The 16,047-nt window shown below is 42.7% G+C and overlaps 1 protein-coding gene across 2 annotated transcripts in view; it reads left to right on the forward strand.

The window, feature by feature from the left end:
- NSMCE2 (NSE2 SUMO ligase component of SMC5/6 complex) overlaps nt 1-16,047 on the forward strand; it is a 243,656-nt gene that overhangs the window by 217,773 nt on the left and 9,836 nt on the right. For both annotated transcript variants that reach the window (XM_026703655.2, XM_087931701.1), the window contains 2 exons: nt 11,802-11,905; nt 13,029-13,135. In XM_026703655.2, coding sequence (XP_026559440.1) covers nt 11,802-11,905; nt 13,029-13,135 — 211 coding nt within the window. The remainder of the gene's footprint in view (nt 1-11,801; nt 11,906-13,028; nt 13,136-16,047) is intronic.

Genomic DNA, 16,047 nt, shown 5'->3' on the forward strand with positions numbered 1-16,047 from the left:
TTTGGAAAATATAGACCTGCAAAAATCAGAACTGTGCTGGCAATGGCTTCTTCTGTGACCCTTTGTGGAAGCAAAATTTGGGCTTTGAAGAAGGAAGATGGAAGCTTTTGAACTTTTGGGTTGAAGAAGAATCTGGAGAATGTAGTGGACAGTCAAGAACACAAATGGATCCTAAAACAATGCAATCTAGGCTTTTCATTCAAAGCACCAATGGCCAGGCTCAAATTTTTATATTTTGGACACATTGTGTGATGACCCAGCTCCTTAAATAGATAATGCGGTGGAAGAGAAGACGACTACTAAACAGCAAGGTAGATGGACTTAATTACAGAAACAGTGGGGCTTTGATCTCAAGGGTCAGGTTAGGAACAAATCATCTGGAGAAGGTCTGACTATGTTGAAACTGAACTTGTTGGCACATCATGAGTCAGGGACATTTAGAGTAGAGAGTGCTACATTCCTCACAATTAAGCAGTGTTTTATGAGTGGGTGGGGTCAGAACAGACATCATTTTTTTCAGTAATTGAGGTTGCACTCTAACACCCACAACAAAAATAATCCTATTGGATTCTGAAACACAGAAACAATGGCTTTAGCTTTTCAGAAACTACCAGGTATGACTGAGAAATTGGATAGCCTTTTCTACTCCAAAGTAGAGGAAGAGAAACAATGGACATCAACAGAAGATATTTTGAACTGCTGAATTATAACTGCTAAATGATATATAACAGAGGGATAGAATCAAGATCACGTGTAGTGTTAGTATCATTTTATAATGCCTTGGTAAGATGACACTTAAAATATTGCATCCAGTTTTGGTCGCCACGATATAAAAAAAGATGTTGAGACTCTGGAAAGGTGCCAAGAAGAGCAACAAAGATGTTTAGGTGATTGGAGGTTAAAGCACATGAAAGACAGTTGCTGGAATTGGGTATGTTTAGTTTAATGAAAAGAAGGACTAGGGGTGACATGATAGTATTCCAGTATTTATATGATTCCAGTATTTGAGCGGCTGCCACAGATAAAAGGGGGTCAACCTATTCTCCAAAGCACCTGAAGGCAGGACAAAAAGTAACAGATGGCAACTTATCAAAGAAAGACCTAGGACCAGGTGTGGGCTGCTGGGGGTTCGGGGGGGGGGGGTCAGGAGAACCCCTAGCTGAGATTCTGCATAAACAACTCATGTGAACAGCAAGCTAGTGGGCATCCCATGCATGCGGACCAGCTTATCGCACAAGTAGAGCTGTGCGCATGTGTACCGGCCCACCTCTTGCCAAGGGCTGCCTGTGGGCATGCATGCACAGCAGCCCATTGCTCTCACAACCCAATCCCCCCCCTCCTCCCCCCTCCCAGCCAGGGCACCAAGCCACAAAGTTTAGGGACCGCTGCCTTAGAGAGAGGACTTGGTGGAGCAAGACTATTTCACTGCTCAGACTCAAAGACCATTAAACATATAATCCCATTCATGAAATTTAAAAGAAAGTGGTCCTTCTGAAAAACATTTGTATATCTATAGATCTAAAAAAGGAAGGGAGAAGATGGCTATAGCATTGTAAAGTCTGTTTTTTTTTAAAAAAATATATCATACATGAACATTTTTTATTACATAAATTAAAAGTGTGCCTTCACATCAATCTTAACTCTTGGTGACTGCCTGGCCAAGACTTTGTTCCTATTTTTCTATTATTAGAGTTTTAATTTTATACCTTCTCGTGAGCCACATGGAGTCCTTTTGGATTGGGGCAGGTTATAAATACTATCAGTTCAGTTAATAATTTCCGATACCCTTCTAATACTTTTTAAAAGGATAATGCAGTTAGTGTGTGGTTTACAACCACAACTGGGGTCAAAAATTCCATTGATAACCAAGAAAGTTGTTACAGCTTTCCCCAGTTTACAACCTTTCTTGACACAGTTACGTGTATCACTTCAATTGTTAAGTTAGAATCATGGTTGTTAAGTGAATCTGGCTTCCCAGTGACTTTGCTTGTCAGAAGGTCACAAAAGATGATCACGTGATCTTGGGACACTGTGTCATGCCCCTATTGGAGTCTGAATCTGAGGAGGAAGACGAACAGCTGACAAGGAGTGGGAGTGGGGCTCCGTTGGCTGTGGAGGAAACTGGGGAAGGGCAAAGTCAGACTGGGCAGAGCAGGGGAGAGGTCGAATATGGGAGAGGGAATTCAGAGGAAGACCCACGCCCACCCCCTCTTCATCCTAGGGCACACAAGGAGGAATAGAGAAGAGAGCAACGTGGGTTGCGTGGATTATGGGGGAGGAAAGGGCCCTGATTCCCTTCATTAGCCACACCTGGGAATGAAGAGATGCATGCTGAGTGCAGCAGCTGCTGGGAGCAAACATGAGTTTATCTTGTGTTGACTTTGGTTATCTGTGTTCCTGGCGTCTTCCCAACTGTGTTGAGTTATTGCCCTGCCTTCATGTCTGGAATTCTTGCTCCTGCCTTGCCGGACTAATTACCTCATCTTGCCTTGATTGGACTTATAGTTAGTTTTTGTTGACCACATTTTGGACTTGATTCTCTGCAGTCAGTGGCTGTTCCTGGGAGAGTTTTTCTCCAGCCAAAAGGTAACCAAGACATCGGGGGCAAAGTTGGAGCTAATAAAAGGATTCCTACTGATTATCTGACTGTGTTGCCTTTGTGCCACGCCCTGGGTCATTACACACTGCAACCGTCATAAATACATGCCAGTTGCCAAGCGTTTGAATATTGATCACGTGAGCACAGGGATGTTGCAATGACCACGTGAAAAACAGCCATAAGTTACTTTTTTCAGTTCCGTTGCAACTTCAGGCACTACAACGAATGGTTGTAAGTCAAGGAGGAGCTGTATTTCTTTTTGATTATACCCAAGCTATGTTTTTCAAGCCACTGATGTTAGACCACTGATCACAGACTTGAAAAGACAGTGGCAAATACCAAGCCTCAATCTTAGTATATTGCAAGTAACTAATAATAACTGGTAATGTGACCTTGAGGAATAGGAGTGTATTAAGAGCTTCTAAAAGTGTATTTCCTTGAATCCTTACATGAAAAGACCTATTCAAAGGATTGTTTTAAATTGCTATTGAATGAAGAACTCATTTGATTCCTTAGCAGACAGAAAGATCTATAAAGATAAGGGCTTGGTTAGCGCAGTTAATGAATCCAACAAAACAGTCTTATTGTTCAAATTTGGACTATTAAAAATGATTTTGCTCTGGAAAATGCAGTAACTGGTTGCAGCTCAGTGGAAATAGGCAATGAAAATGTTGAAACATTAATTTTATTGGTATATTCATAAAAATATAGTCAAGAATAAAAAGAATACAACTTAAATTTATGGGTTGAGACATCTTGCTCTATTTTAGTGTTGTTATGGTATGACCTCAACATGTTCCATTATGTTACATTTTGACTCTAATAATGAGCTTTCTTAAAACTTCTGTTATCCTCTGATGAATTCTTCCCTTTCTCCATTTTACACGCAAAAAGGTGTGAAGGGGAAACTACTTTTCATGTTTACACTAGATAGACAATCTAAGCACTTTAACTCCTGCCCGGATTCAAGCGGTCCCTGTTTCCATATCTAGAATCTCCAGTTGACTTGCTTTATGGTGGGAGGACTGAAAAAGGTAGCTGCTTTTAAAAAGTCACTGGCCATCCAGGCAAATAACACTGATTCAGCTGTGTGGGTCTATATTTCCCATCATCCATTAAGCCATCACATGTTAGGAGGGCACCAGGTTGGAGAAGGCCACGTGGTATAGTCAATAAAGTAGGTTCTTCTTGTTTATGAAGATGCTCAAAGTTGGATTGCATAAGAGATCACCCAGAGTAAAACTGAATGGGGGATACTGTGGCTTATAGTTTCTTGGAGAGAGCTGCTTTGGACCTTTCTGTTTTTGTGAAATAGGGACACCCCACACCAAAAAAAAAAACAGTGTTTCTCAATCTTAGCAGCTTTAAGAGTATGTTCTTCAACTCAGGGGTGGGATTCAACTGGTGTAACGACCATTTGCAACTCACCTTCTGCTGTGTGTACAACAGCTGACACGCAGCAATCTGCTGTGCCCCGCGAATCAGCTGAGCTGGAAAACCCGGAAATAAAGCACAGACTAGAACAGGTGGGCCCAACAACTGATCGGAGGGAACCAGTTCACTCACAGCTGATCTTCGGAGATACTGGTTCAGTCAAACGGGGCCAAACTAGTAGAATCCCACCCCTGCTTCAACTCCCAGAATCCCCTAGCCTTCCTTTGACATCACTGCTGGGAAGGGAGGGGTGGGGAAGGTCTTTATGGAGTTTAAAGACAGGTTTATTTAGCCTTGACTAGCTCTTAAACCAGTCCAAGTTTTAGTTTAATACAGAACTTGCTTTCTTCTGAAGCTATTCCCTTTTCCTAAAGCAGTGCTTCTCAACCTTGGCAACCTTTTGAGATGAGTGGACTTCATCTCCCAGAATTCCCCAGCCAGCACGTGTGCCCACAGTTTCATAGTCTGAGGGTTCATTTTTGAAGGCTTTCTTTTGTATTATTTCATTTTTTTTCTTTCTCGACCTTCTCCCAAGGACCTTAGACTGGAATAACAGGTTTCCCCCTTTCTCCTCCCCCCAACACCAGCATACTCTAACCTGTTCCTTTCAGTTGCGTTGGGTCTCACAACCCCGGCATAGCTATTATTGGATTGGAATTTAGAGGGTGCCCAGATGCTTTGAACCCTCACGGTGAGAAAGCCCAGGCTGAAGTCTCTAGAGCTAAGCTTCTGTTGAGTAAGCCAGAGTTGGCTCTCTTCCCATTATTGAGCTTAGTCATAAACCACCACTTTTCAATCATCATGCCCGGATGGATTCACATGACAGACTAAGCCAAAACCAAACAACCCATACGATAGTCCATCACGATCTGTGAACATTTGGGACACGTGAACTCAAATTCTCCTCCTTTCTGTTTTTATCTGAGAAGAAGTAGAATCACTCAGATGTTGGCACCCGGAGCCTATCTTGGATTCTCTTTCAGCATTACAGGTTTGTCCTCGACTTACAAAGTTCGTTTAGTGATCAGAGGTGGTATTCAGCAGGTTCTGACCAGTTCTGGAGAACCGGTAATGGAAATTTTGAGTAGTTCGGAGAAACAGCAAATCCCATCTCCGACTGGCCCCGCCCCCATCTATTCTCTGCCTCCTCAGTTCCAGCTGAACGGCTGGGTCTCCTTTTGTTGCCCTGCACAGGAGAACGGAGCTGGAAAGCAGGTTAGTGAGATGGGGTAGGAATGGGGATTTTGCAGTATCCTTCCCCTGCCACACCCACAGAACTGGTAGTAAAAAAATTTGACTCCCACCCCTGACTTACAACAGCACTGAAAAAAGTGACATGGCCATTTTTGCACTTACGGCGTTTACAGCATCCCCATGATCAAAACTCAGATGCTCATATTTATGATGGTTGCAATTGTCCTGGAATTATGTGATCCCCTTTTGCGACCTTCTGAGAAGCAAAGTCAATGGGGAAACCAGATTCACGTAACAACTGTGTTACTAACTTGACGACTGCAGTGGATAATTAGGGGACTGGAGACTAAAACATATGAAGAACAGTTGCAGGAACTGGGCATGGCTAGTCCAGTGAAGAAAAGGACCAAGGGAGACATGATAGCAGTCTGCCAATATTTGAGGGGCTGCCACAGAGAGGAGGAAGGGGTCAACCTGTTTTCTAAAGCACCTGAAGGCCAGACAAGGAATAATGGATGGAAACTGATCAAGGAGAGATTCATCCTGGAAATAAGGAGAAACTTTCTGACAGTGAGAACAATCAACCAATGGAACAGAAGTTGCCCTCGGAAGTTGTGGGAGCGCCATCACTTGAGACTTTCAAGAGGAGATTGGACTGCCCTTTGTCAGAAATGGTGTAGGGCCTCCTGCTTGGGTGGGGGGTTGGACTAGATGACCTACAAGGTCCCTTCCAACTCTGTAATCTGATTCACTTAAAAATTGTGGCAAAAAAGGTTTTAAAATGGGGCAAAAAACACACTTCACCACTGCCTTGCTTAGCAATAGAAATGTTGGACTCAGTTGTGGTCGTAAGTCAAGGACTACCTGCATTGAACTGTTTGAACGCAGCCTTTTGTGCAAACTTAGGTAGCCTAGCCAGCTTCAGCTGTCTCCTTATGAAATATTTTGGTCTGCTGGCTTAAAAAATAAAGGAGAGAAACAGAGTCCATTTGGCACACAAGGCGAAAAGATGAACGGTATTTCGTAACAACCACAATGCTCTTCCATTCTATTCCACCAGCGACATCCACCTCCCCACATACATGCATCCCACTCCCTGCAGAGAGAGACAAAGTTGTGTTCTGCAGATCCAATTTTTGTTTGTTTTTCTGCCTTGACAGATGGAAGGAGTTAAGCTGGTGCAACAAAGCATGGCACTACATAGAAATAGCTTGATTCATCAACGGCATGAATCATCCCAAGTTTTCAACCCCCATTATAAGACAAAAATTGATCTGGGAAGGCTGGCAGTGAAAACTACGATCTTAGTAGCGATGGAGTTGGGTTTTGCCAGCCCTCATTAAAAGCTGTCTCAGATATACAACCTCCCTCTTGCATTGTCCAGCCTTGCAATTTAATACAGTGCACAGAAGAAACTGGACATTTACCATTTTTTTCTTATGTCCAATTTTTCATGTATGTTCAGCCTGAGTTTTGGGGATACATTAAGGACGTATTTCTCTCTCTCTTTGAGCTCACAAAAATATCTCTACAGGATTGCTGTACATAAAGATATGCAATATGTTATAGGTCACTAGCCTGTCTCTATACAGTTTTATTTTTTAATTGAAGTTTGTTATAGTGCGAAATACAAATAGAAACAAAGATCATATATAGCGTATTATTAATGGTGTATTAGTAAGCTGAAACTTCAGGGCAAAGTGCATGAAACATCAGCTTATATGGGAAATGCTCTGTTGACATTCCACAGCCATGAAACACATGTGGGATATTTGTCCACCTACCCTTATTAGCAGTAGCAATAAAGTTGGATAGGAATATGTTGTACTTTTGAAAGTCAGGCTGGAAAAATAGATGATAATACCAGCCAGCTATTATGGTAATGGAACAGAAAGTCTTCCTTTCTCTCTCCCTCTCTCTCTCCCTTCCTCCCTCCCTCTCTCTCTCACCCTCTCCCTCTCTTTCTGTCTCCCTCTCTCTTTCTCTCTCCCTCTTTCTCTTTCTCTCTCTCTCCCTCCCTCCCTCCCTCTCTCTCTCACCCTCTCCCTCTCTTTCTGTCTCCCTCTCTCTCTTTCTCTCGCTCTCTCTCTCTTTCTCTCCCTCCCTCCCTCATTCTCACTTTCTCTCTCCCTCCCTCTTTCTCTCTCTCCCTCCCTCTCTTTCTCCCTCTTTCTCTCTTTCTCTCCCCCTCTCTCTCTTTCTCTCTTTTTTCCCATCCAAATGCCAATAGTACTTGATCTACAACCACAATTGAGCTCAAAATTGTTCAGCACAGTAGATCTTAAGGGAGTTTCCCCCGATTTGATGACTTGTTTGGCCACAGTTGCTAAGTGCATCACTGCAGTTCTTAAGTGGGTCATGCACTCATTAAGCAACTCCGGCTCCCACCCACCCACCCCCATTGATTTTGCTTGTCAGATGTTTCAAATAGTGAGCGCGTGATTCTGGGCGATGCATCTGCCATAAATATATATCCCAGTTGCCAAGCCCCCGAAATAGAATAGAATAACAGAGTTGGAAGGGACCATGGAGGTCTTCTAGTCCAAACCCCTGCCTAGGCAGGAAACCCTACACCACTTCAGACAAATGGTTATCCAACATCTTTTTAAAAACATCCAGTGTTGGAGCATTCACAACTTCTGGAGATGCAAGTTGTTCCACTGATTAATTGTTCTAGCTGTCAGGAAATTTCTCCTTAGTTCTAGGTTGCTTCTCTCCTGGATTAGTTTCCACCCTTTGCTTCTTGTCCTGCCCTCAGGTGCTTTGGAGAATAGATTGACTCCCTCTTCTTTGTGGCAGCCCCTGAGATATTGGAACACTGCTATCATGTCAGCCCTAGTCCTTCTTTTTGTAAGACTAGGCATATCCAGTTCCAGCAACTGTTCTTTATGTGTTTTAGCCTCCAGTCCCCTAATCATCTTTGTTGCTCTTCTCTGCACTCTTTCTAGAATCTCAACATCTTTTTTACATCATGACGACCAAATTTTGGATCACATGATCATGAGGAGGCTGCAACAGCTGTAAGCAGGGATGGGATTCTACCAGTTCTCACCTATTCGCTAGAACCAGTGGTTAACATTCTAAGCAGTTCAGAGAACCGGTTGTTAGAAGAAATTACTGGCCTAATCCTGTAAGGAAGGCAGGAAGGAAACATTCTGGTGTTGCTTACAGAAACTGCCTCTCCGTTAACCCCTATTACATTCTTGGCAGGACTAGACTTCCTGTCTCAGGAACTTCTCTGGATTTTTTTTCCCCTCCTTTGCTGGTACTTTGCTTCTGTGGAGTGACCATTGAAAGTTACAATGGCACTGAAAAAAGTGACTTTTGACAGTTTTTCACACTTACGACTGTTGCAACATCCCCACAGTCATGAGAGGTCAGGCGAGGAGATGTGTGCCTCGATGTGAGTGATATTGAGTTGGCCATGCCCAGCCAATAACATGACCACCAAGCCACGTCCACCCAGTCACATGACCACCAAGCCATGCCCACCAACTAAGCCACATCCACACAACCGGTTGTTAAAAAAAATTGAATCCCACTCCTGGCTGTAAACTTGAAAACCAGTCATAATAAGTCACTTTTTTCAGTGCTATTGTAACTTTGAATGGTCACTAAACAAATGGTTGTAAGTCAAGGGCTACATATATTGGACTTGAATTATACAGCCTTAATAGTTACACTTAGACAGTGCTGGAGAAAACTCTTCTATTTGTCAATTGCTGCCAGGAATGGAGCTGTAACGTCATGTTTAAGTCTAGTTGAACTCGTAGAGGTTATGGATAAGCCCACCTAATATTCCTGACAACAGTACTGGAGGGCTTTACCAATAGCAGTAGCACTTAGACTTATATACCGCTTCATAGTGCTTTACTGCATTCTCTAAGCAGTTTGCAAAGTCAGCATACTGCCTCCAGCAATCTGCAAATGAGCACTTCTGAATAGCAGTGGGATAGAATCACTTGTTCAAGAGAATTTTAAGGGGGAATGACTATGTAACTGAAATTGAAAATAGCGCTGGCTAAAGGATTGCCCAACTGATGCAGAGAAGCTTTTGAATTTAGCAAGCCATTGTATTTGTGGAGATGGATGTGTGAATCTTATTTTAGTTTTCATGCAAGTTGGAAGTTGACGTTGCTGAGTAAGAAATGTGGAGAATTGGACTTGGATTATCTCTGCCTTTTTCGAAACATGTAGTCCAGCTTTAATACGACAAGTATAAAAGTAGTTCATATCAATTGCATCGCCCCCGGTTTGGTGTCTATAGGCAAGAAGAGCTACAAATAATTACCAATAGCACTTAGACTTATATACCACTTCATAGTGCTTATACAGCCCACTCTAAGCAGTTTACAGAGCACATATTATCCCAAATAATTTGGGTCTTCATTTTACCAACCTCAGAAGGATGGAAGGTTGAGTCGACCTTGAACCGGTCAGGATCAAACTCCTGGCAGTGGACAGAGTTAGCCTGCAATACTGTACTTTAACAACTTCTTTAAACTGATTGGAGGAGCGGGGAGAGGTGGTCTAGCCCAGGGGTTGGCAACCTTAAACACTCAAAGAGCCACAAAGGTCCTAACTGGAATCCCCCCCCCCCATTCAATTCTGGAGCCGACCAGAAGTCCAGTTCCCCTGCCATAGAGTCTCCTCCTAGCACAGCATCCTTTTTCCTCCTCTGCCAACCGGAAGTCCAGTTTCCCCACCATAGAGTCTCCTCCCAGCACAGCCTCCTTTTTTCTCTACCTATCCTAACTGAAAACCCTATCAATTGTGAAGCCGACCAGTGACAGGGAACCACAGCAGAGGGATGAAGAGGGGTGAAAGACCCACTGTGATAACCTGGAGCATGGCACAAAGACAGCACAGTCAGATAATCAATAAGAGTCCCTTTATCATCTCCAACTTTGCCCCCAATGTCCAGGATACCTTCTGGCTGGAGAAAAACTCTCCCAAGAACAGCCTTTGACTGCAGAAAATTAATTCCAAAACATAGTCAGCACAAACTGTAACTTAAAGTCCAAACAAGCCAAACTGAAGGAATTAGTTTGGCAGGGCAGGAGCAAGAATTCCAGACTTGAAGGCACAGCAAAACTCACACGGTTGGGAAGACAGCAAGAACACAGATAAGCCACGACAACACAAGATAAGGTCACATTTGCTCCCAAAAGCCTGCCGCACGCAGCCTGCCTTTCTTATCAACTGTCTTCCCAGGTATGGCAAATGAAGGGAATCAGGGCCCTTTTCTCCCCTGTAAACCATGCAACCCACATTGCTTTCTTCTCTGTTCCTCCCTGTGTGCCCTTGGATGAAGAGGGGTGGGCCAGGGTCTTCCTCTGAACTCCTTCTCCCTTGTTCTCTCCCCTGCTCTGTCCAGCCGGACTTTGCCCTTCCCCAGCCTCCTCCACAGCCAATGGAGCCACACTCCCAGCCCTGTCAGCTTCCTGGCTTCCTCCTCAGATTCAGACTCTGACAGTGGCATGACAGCCACATGCGGCTCCAGAGCCGCAGGTTGCTGACCCTTGATCTAGGCTATGGATTTGAGAACTCCTTGTGGTCTCCAATCCAAGTACTACTAACCAGACCTGACCTTGCCATATGTCCCAGCAGCGATAGTTTCTTTTTAAAGCCTTGTTTATTTCATGTATGTATGTATGTATGTATGTATGTATGTATTTGTTTTTGTAGATTTTCACGGGTACAGGTATGTAGGTCTAGATGTGTTTGGGTCTTTTCCCGTGTAAGATTAAGAGTATCTTGGAGACGTTTTGGCAAGGTCCCATTCGCCATCCTCAGGCTGGTGCTTTCTGCTTGCACTGGCACGAAGCCTAAAGCACCAGCCTGAGGATGGCGAGTGGGACCTCGCCGAAACCTCGCCAAGATACTCTTAATCTTACACAGGAAAAGACCCGAACACAGCTAGGCGTATATACATATATGTGTGTGTGTGTGTGTGTGTGTGTAGATAGATAGATGATAGATAGATAGATAGATAGATAGATAGATAGATAGATAGATAGATAGATATTCATTTTTGTAGATTTTGTAGATTTTCATGGGCACGCCAAGACCTGCATATACAGTATATATATATACTGTATATGACGAACACAATACAGAAGCCTGATGATGGTAGATGAGATTCTGCCGAAACATTGCTACAACTTTAAAAGCACAACTACAATAACGTGGGAAAATACCGAACAAAGCTGAATGATACATATATATATATATATATATATATATATATATATATATATATATATATATATATACACACACATACACACACACACACACACACACACATACACATACATATACATATATATATATATATATATATATATATATATATATATACATTTTCACATTACTGAACTGTCCATCTCCCTCAAAGAGGGAGATTTGCGTCCACATTTGAAATGCATCATTCTCATGCATGCCACCCAGAGTCACTTGTCGAGATGGATGGCTATAGAAATCAAATAAATAAATCATGACCAAAACAGATGCAACCAGAAAGCGAACAAGTTGGGACTCAATGTCATTTCTCCCTTCTCTCATGGTGCAGTTGGGATCCAGCCAGACGCAGAAGAAGGACCAGCCCTCGAGCAAGTCGATGAGGATCTTGCAGTGACTCAAAGTCAAAGGAAATTTATTTGCCCCATTACACAGGTAGGCCGTACATCTAAGTAGCCGAGAGGAAAGAATGATAGCTAGCAATAGAAGAGAATATTTGTAGCTCAGGGTTGAAATGAGGGGTCCTTGGTGCTCTCTGAGCGTGGTTTTCTTGCAGACGTTTCATCACTCAACTAGGTGACATCATCAGTGCTACGAGAGAGCGGGGAGACTAAACCTCAGTCTCTTCTAGCTTTGATACTAATACCTAATTGGGTACTGAAATATCTACAAGAAAACAAACCAAGCACCAAGGACCCCACAATGATAACTAGAGAAGACACCAGATTCACAGTTGCATTCTGCTCTCATTCCGCAATATGAAATCATATGCTGGAGGTTACATACATGTATAATGTGTCTCTTGCTTTATTTTACGTTTATCAATAGTTTTGGCTCAAGCCTGCATTAAAATTGTTGAAGAGGAGTGATACTTTTTTTGTACCAAAGTGTGAAATGGTTGCAGACTGATTTTCTTCTCCAAACAATCCCACCAGGTTGTGCACTATAAGTTGGACACAAAAACTGGTGTGGTTGAAAACCAAAGGGCTACAATGCCTAGTGGACAATTGAACAGAGAAGATTATGGTCTGGGGTGATTCACTTTCTTTGCTTGCTTTCTACCTTATTTCTCTAATACATATATATTTCTGGTGGCCCACTGATATTTTGCAAAACAAAAGTGAGCCTACTTGCTGTATGCAATTTTGAACATATGCTATTTTTTCAGACTGTGAAAAGGATGCCTTGTTAGTTGGGACTCAGGTTCTACCATCCTTGCGGGAATCCTATTCTTTTTTAAAGTATTTATGTTTTATTTTCCCTCTCTTCCTTCTCTTCTTTTAACCCTTGATTCAGCAATCCTTTTATTTGTCCTTCCCTCCCTTTGAGCAAAATACCTTGCCTATATTTCCATGTATGATACAAAAAATCAATTCCAAATTACTTCATTCACTGGCAGCCTTACATCACGGTAATAATCATAAACAACAGTAGTCGTAGTTGTCAGTGAATGCGGTTTAATCTGTTGAGCTACAACCATAATACAGAAGCCACTGGCAGACGCTACTGAGTTGTTGATTTGGACAGTCGGTTATGCGGCCAAATAATTTTATTGCAGGAAGAAATGAAGAAACCAGTTAGGAATAAAATCTGCGGCCACACCTATGAGGAAGAAGCCATCTTGGAACACATCCGGCGCAGACAACAACATAAGAAGAAAGTCAAGTAAGCAGTCCTGGGTGTTGATGGAGAGAGAGGGGAGGAGGGAAGGAGGGAGGGAGGGAGGGATTGAGAAAAGGGGAAGGGAAGGGGAAGAAGGAAGGAAGAAACCAAGGAAGGGAGAGAGGGAGGAAAGGGAGGGAGAGGGAAGAGAAGGGTAGGAAGGAAGGAAGGGAGGGAAGGCAAAGGAAGGAAGGAAGGGAAGGCAAAGGAAGGAAGGAAGGAAGGAAGGAAGGAAGGAAGGAAGGAAGGAAGGAAGGAAGGAAGGAAGGAAGGAAGGAAGGAAGGAAGGAAAAAGAGAACAAAGGAGAGTAGAACTCCTCTAATAGAGGTCATTTTAGCCATTTATTCAAGTTACAAAAGTAAAATGCAGATTGTGTGACTCTACAGAATTCTGGCTTGGAAGCAAAGCCAAGACCAGATGTGCATCTCACTATCTCATAATGACATGGGTAGTTTTCACCATTACATTTTCTCATTAAAAATATTGTGCAGAGTGACAATTGAAGGATGCATTTGATATCACATCCATAACATGTAGGCCGCTGTAACGGAAATTGGAGTACAGATAGTCCACGACTTACAACAGTTTGTTTAGTGATGGTTCAAAGTTACAAAGGCACTGAAGGAAGTGACTTGTGACTGTTTTTCGAATTTACGACCATTGCAGGAGCCCCGGGATCAAAATTCAGCCTGGTTGCAACTGACTCATATTTATGACAGTTGCGGTATCCTACAATGCGATCCTCTTTTGCAAACTTCTTGACCAGCAAAGTCGATGGAGAAGCCAGATTCTCTTAAAAATCATGTTACTAATTTAACAGCTGCAGTGATTTGCTTAACAGCCGTGGTAAGAAAGATCATAAAATGCGGCAATGCATCATTTAACATCTGTCTTGCTTAGCATCAGAAGTAGCAATAGCACTTAGACTTATATACCGCTTCACAGTGCTTTACAGCTTCCTCTAAGCAGTTTACAAAATTAGCCTATTGCCCCCAACAATCTGGGTCCTCATTTTACCGACCATGGCAGGATGGAAACGGAGTCAACCTTTGACTCCGTTTCTAGTGAACAAAGTCAGCCTGCAATACTGCATTCTAACCACTGCGCCACCACGGCTCTTAATTTTGATCTAATTACGTTTGTAAATTGAGGATTACCTATCAAGAATCCCTGTGTCTCCTAGTCCTTTTAATAGGTTCTACTCCAGCCCTATCAGATGTGTTGGATTGATAATAAGGTGCCATCACATTGCCTCCAAGCAACCACACAGTTTAGACTTTCTTCAGAGTAATCTGTCTCCAATTTAACTTCCAAGTCTTTCCAACGCTGTACCCATCGCTACTGTAATTGAATCCACCCTGCTTCCTGCTATTTGATAACAGAGAACAGATTAACAGAGTTGGAAGGAACCTTGTAGATCATCTAGTCCAACCCTCCCTCCGCCCAAGCAAGAGACCCTACACCATTTCTGATAGAAATCTTCTTGAAAGCTTCCCGTGATGAAGCTCCCACAGCTTCTGAAGGCAAGCTGTTCCATTGGTTGATTGCTCTCACTGTCAGAAATTTTCTCCTTATTTCCAGGTTGAATCTCTCCTTGATCAGTTTCCATCTATTTTTCCTTGCCTGGCCTTCAAGTGCTTTGGAAAATAGCTTGACCGCTTCCTCCTCTCTGTGGCAGCCCCTCAAATATTGGAAGACTGCTATCATATCTCCCCTGGCCCTTCTCTTCACTAGACTAGCCATGCCCACTTCCTGTAACTATTCTTCATATGTTTTAGCCTCCAGTCCCCTAATCATCTTGGTTGCTCTCCTCTGCATTCTTTGTAGAATCTCAACATCTTTTTTTATAGTGTGTTGTTTCTACAGTTTATAGATTTGCCCTCTTCTCTCTCCTTCCCCTTCCCTCTTTTCCAGAAAGCTTATTGTATCCAAACAGCCTAATTTGAGCTTGGTTGTTTGGGCCTTCAGTGAGAGCTCTGGATTGCGTCTCTTAATGATCCCCAGCTACCACAGTTGTTAATAGGAACTGTAATCTGACACATCTGGAGGAACTAAAATGGGAAAAGCAGCTTTCCTCTGAGCTTACCTGTCCTGGATGTCTGATAACAGTAGTACAAATGATCAGATGCTAATTACTGTATGTCAGTTGGAGAAAGAAACAGCTCTTTGAAGTATCAGTCCTGGGGATATAGTGTTAGCCATAAAGCAAAGCAATTTGGAGCAGGGAATGAGGAATTCTATACAGAAGCAGGCCATCTGTTCCCCTAATTTTGCTTTCCATCCCCAAGTAGGGCTTCTCATATCCTAACTAGCAGCTAAAGCAAGTGGCAATATTATCTGGTCCTTGGGAAGCTTATGATTGTCGCCATTTATTCCTTCACCCACCTGCCTGTCTGTGGCAGATACTGCAGCATGTAATTTCTCTCTCAAGGTTTAATTAACACCAAGTACAATATTAAGATGAGTCAAACAAGGATCCAGATGAAATATCTACATTAGAGAGTTATAACAGGCTCTGTTCTGACTAGTTTGCTGGATTGCCTTTGGCAACTTTAAGCGCATAAAAGAAACTCTCCTGGATCAAATCATTGGCCTGTCTTGTCCGGCCTTCTAATGTCAATTTACAGGTTAACCAGAAGCTTCCAAGAAGATATGGAAGTGATAGACTTCCTCCATTGTGGCTTCTCCAGCAATTGGTTTCTAAACCATGCTACCCCTTGTTCAGGAAGCAGCAAACAACCATCATTTTGATTATCCATGAATTTGTATTGTCCTTTTTTTAAAAAACACTATTTGAATTGATGGCCAGTCTAGTAAATGGCAGTAAAAGGCTGAAATATAAGAAGGAACAGTTCTTGCTGAGCCAGCTTCTGCTTGTATCTAAATTTCTAGGAAAAAAAAATAACATTTAATA

Source organism: Pseudonaja textilis, chromosome 3 (assembly GCF_049901715.1).
Source record: "Pseudonaja textilis isolate UNSWEBS1 chromosome 3, rPseTex1.2, whole genome shotgun sequence".
Classification (NCBI taxonomy): Eukaryota; Metazoa; Chordata; class Lepidosauria; order Squamata; family Elapidae; genus Pseudonaja; species Pseudonaja textilis.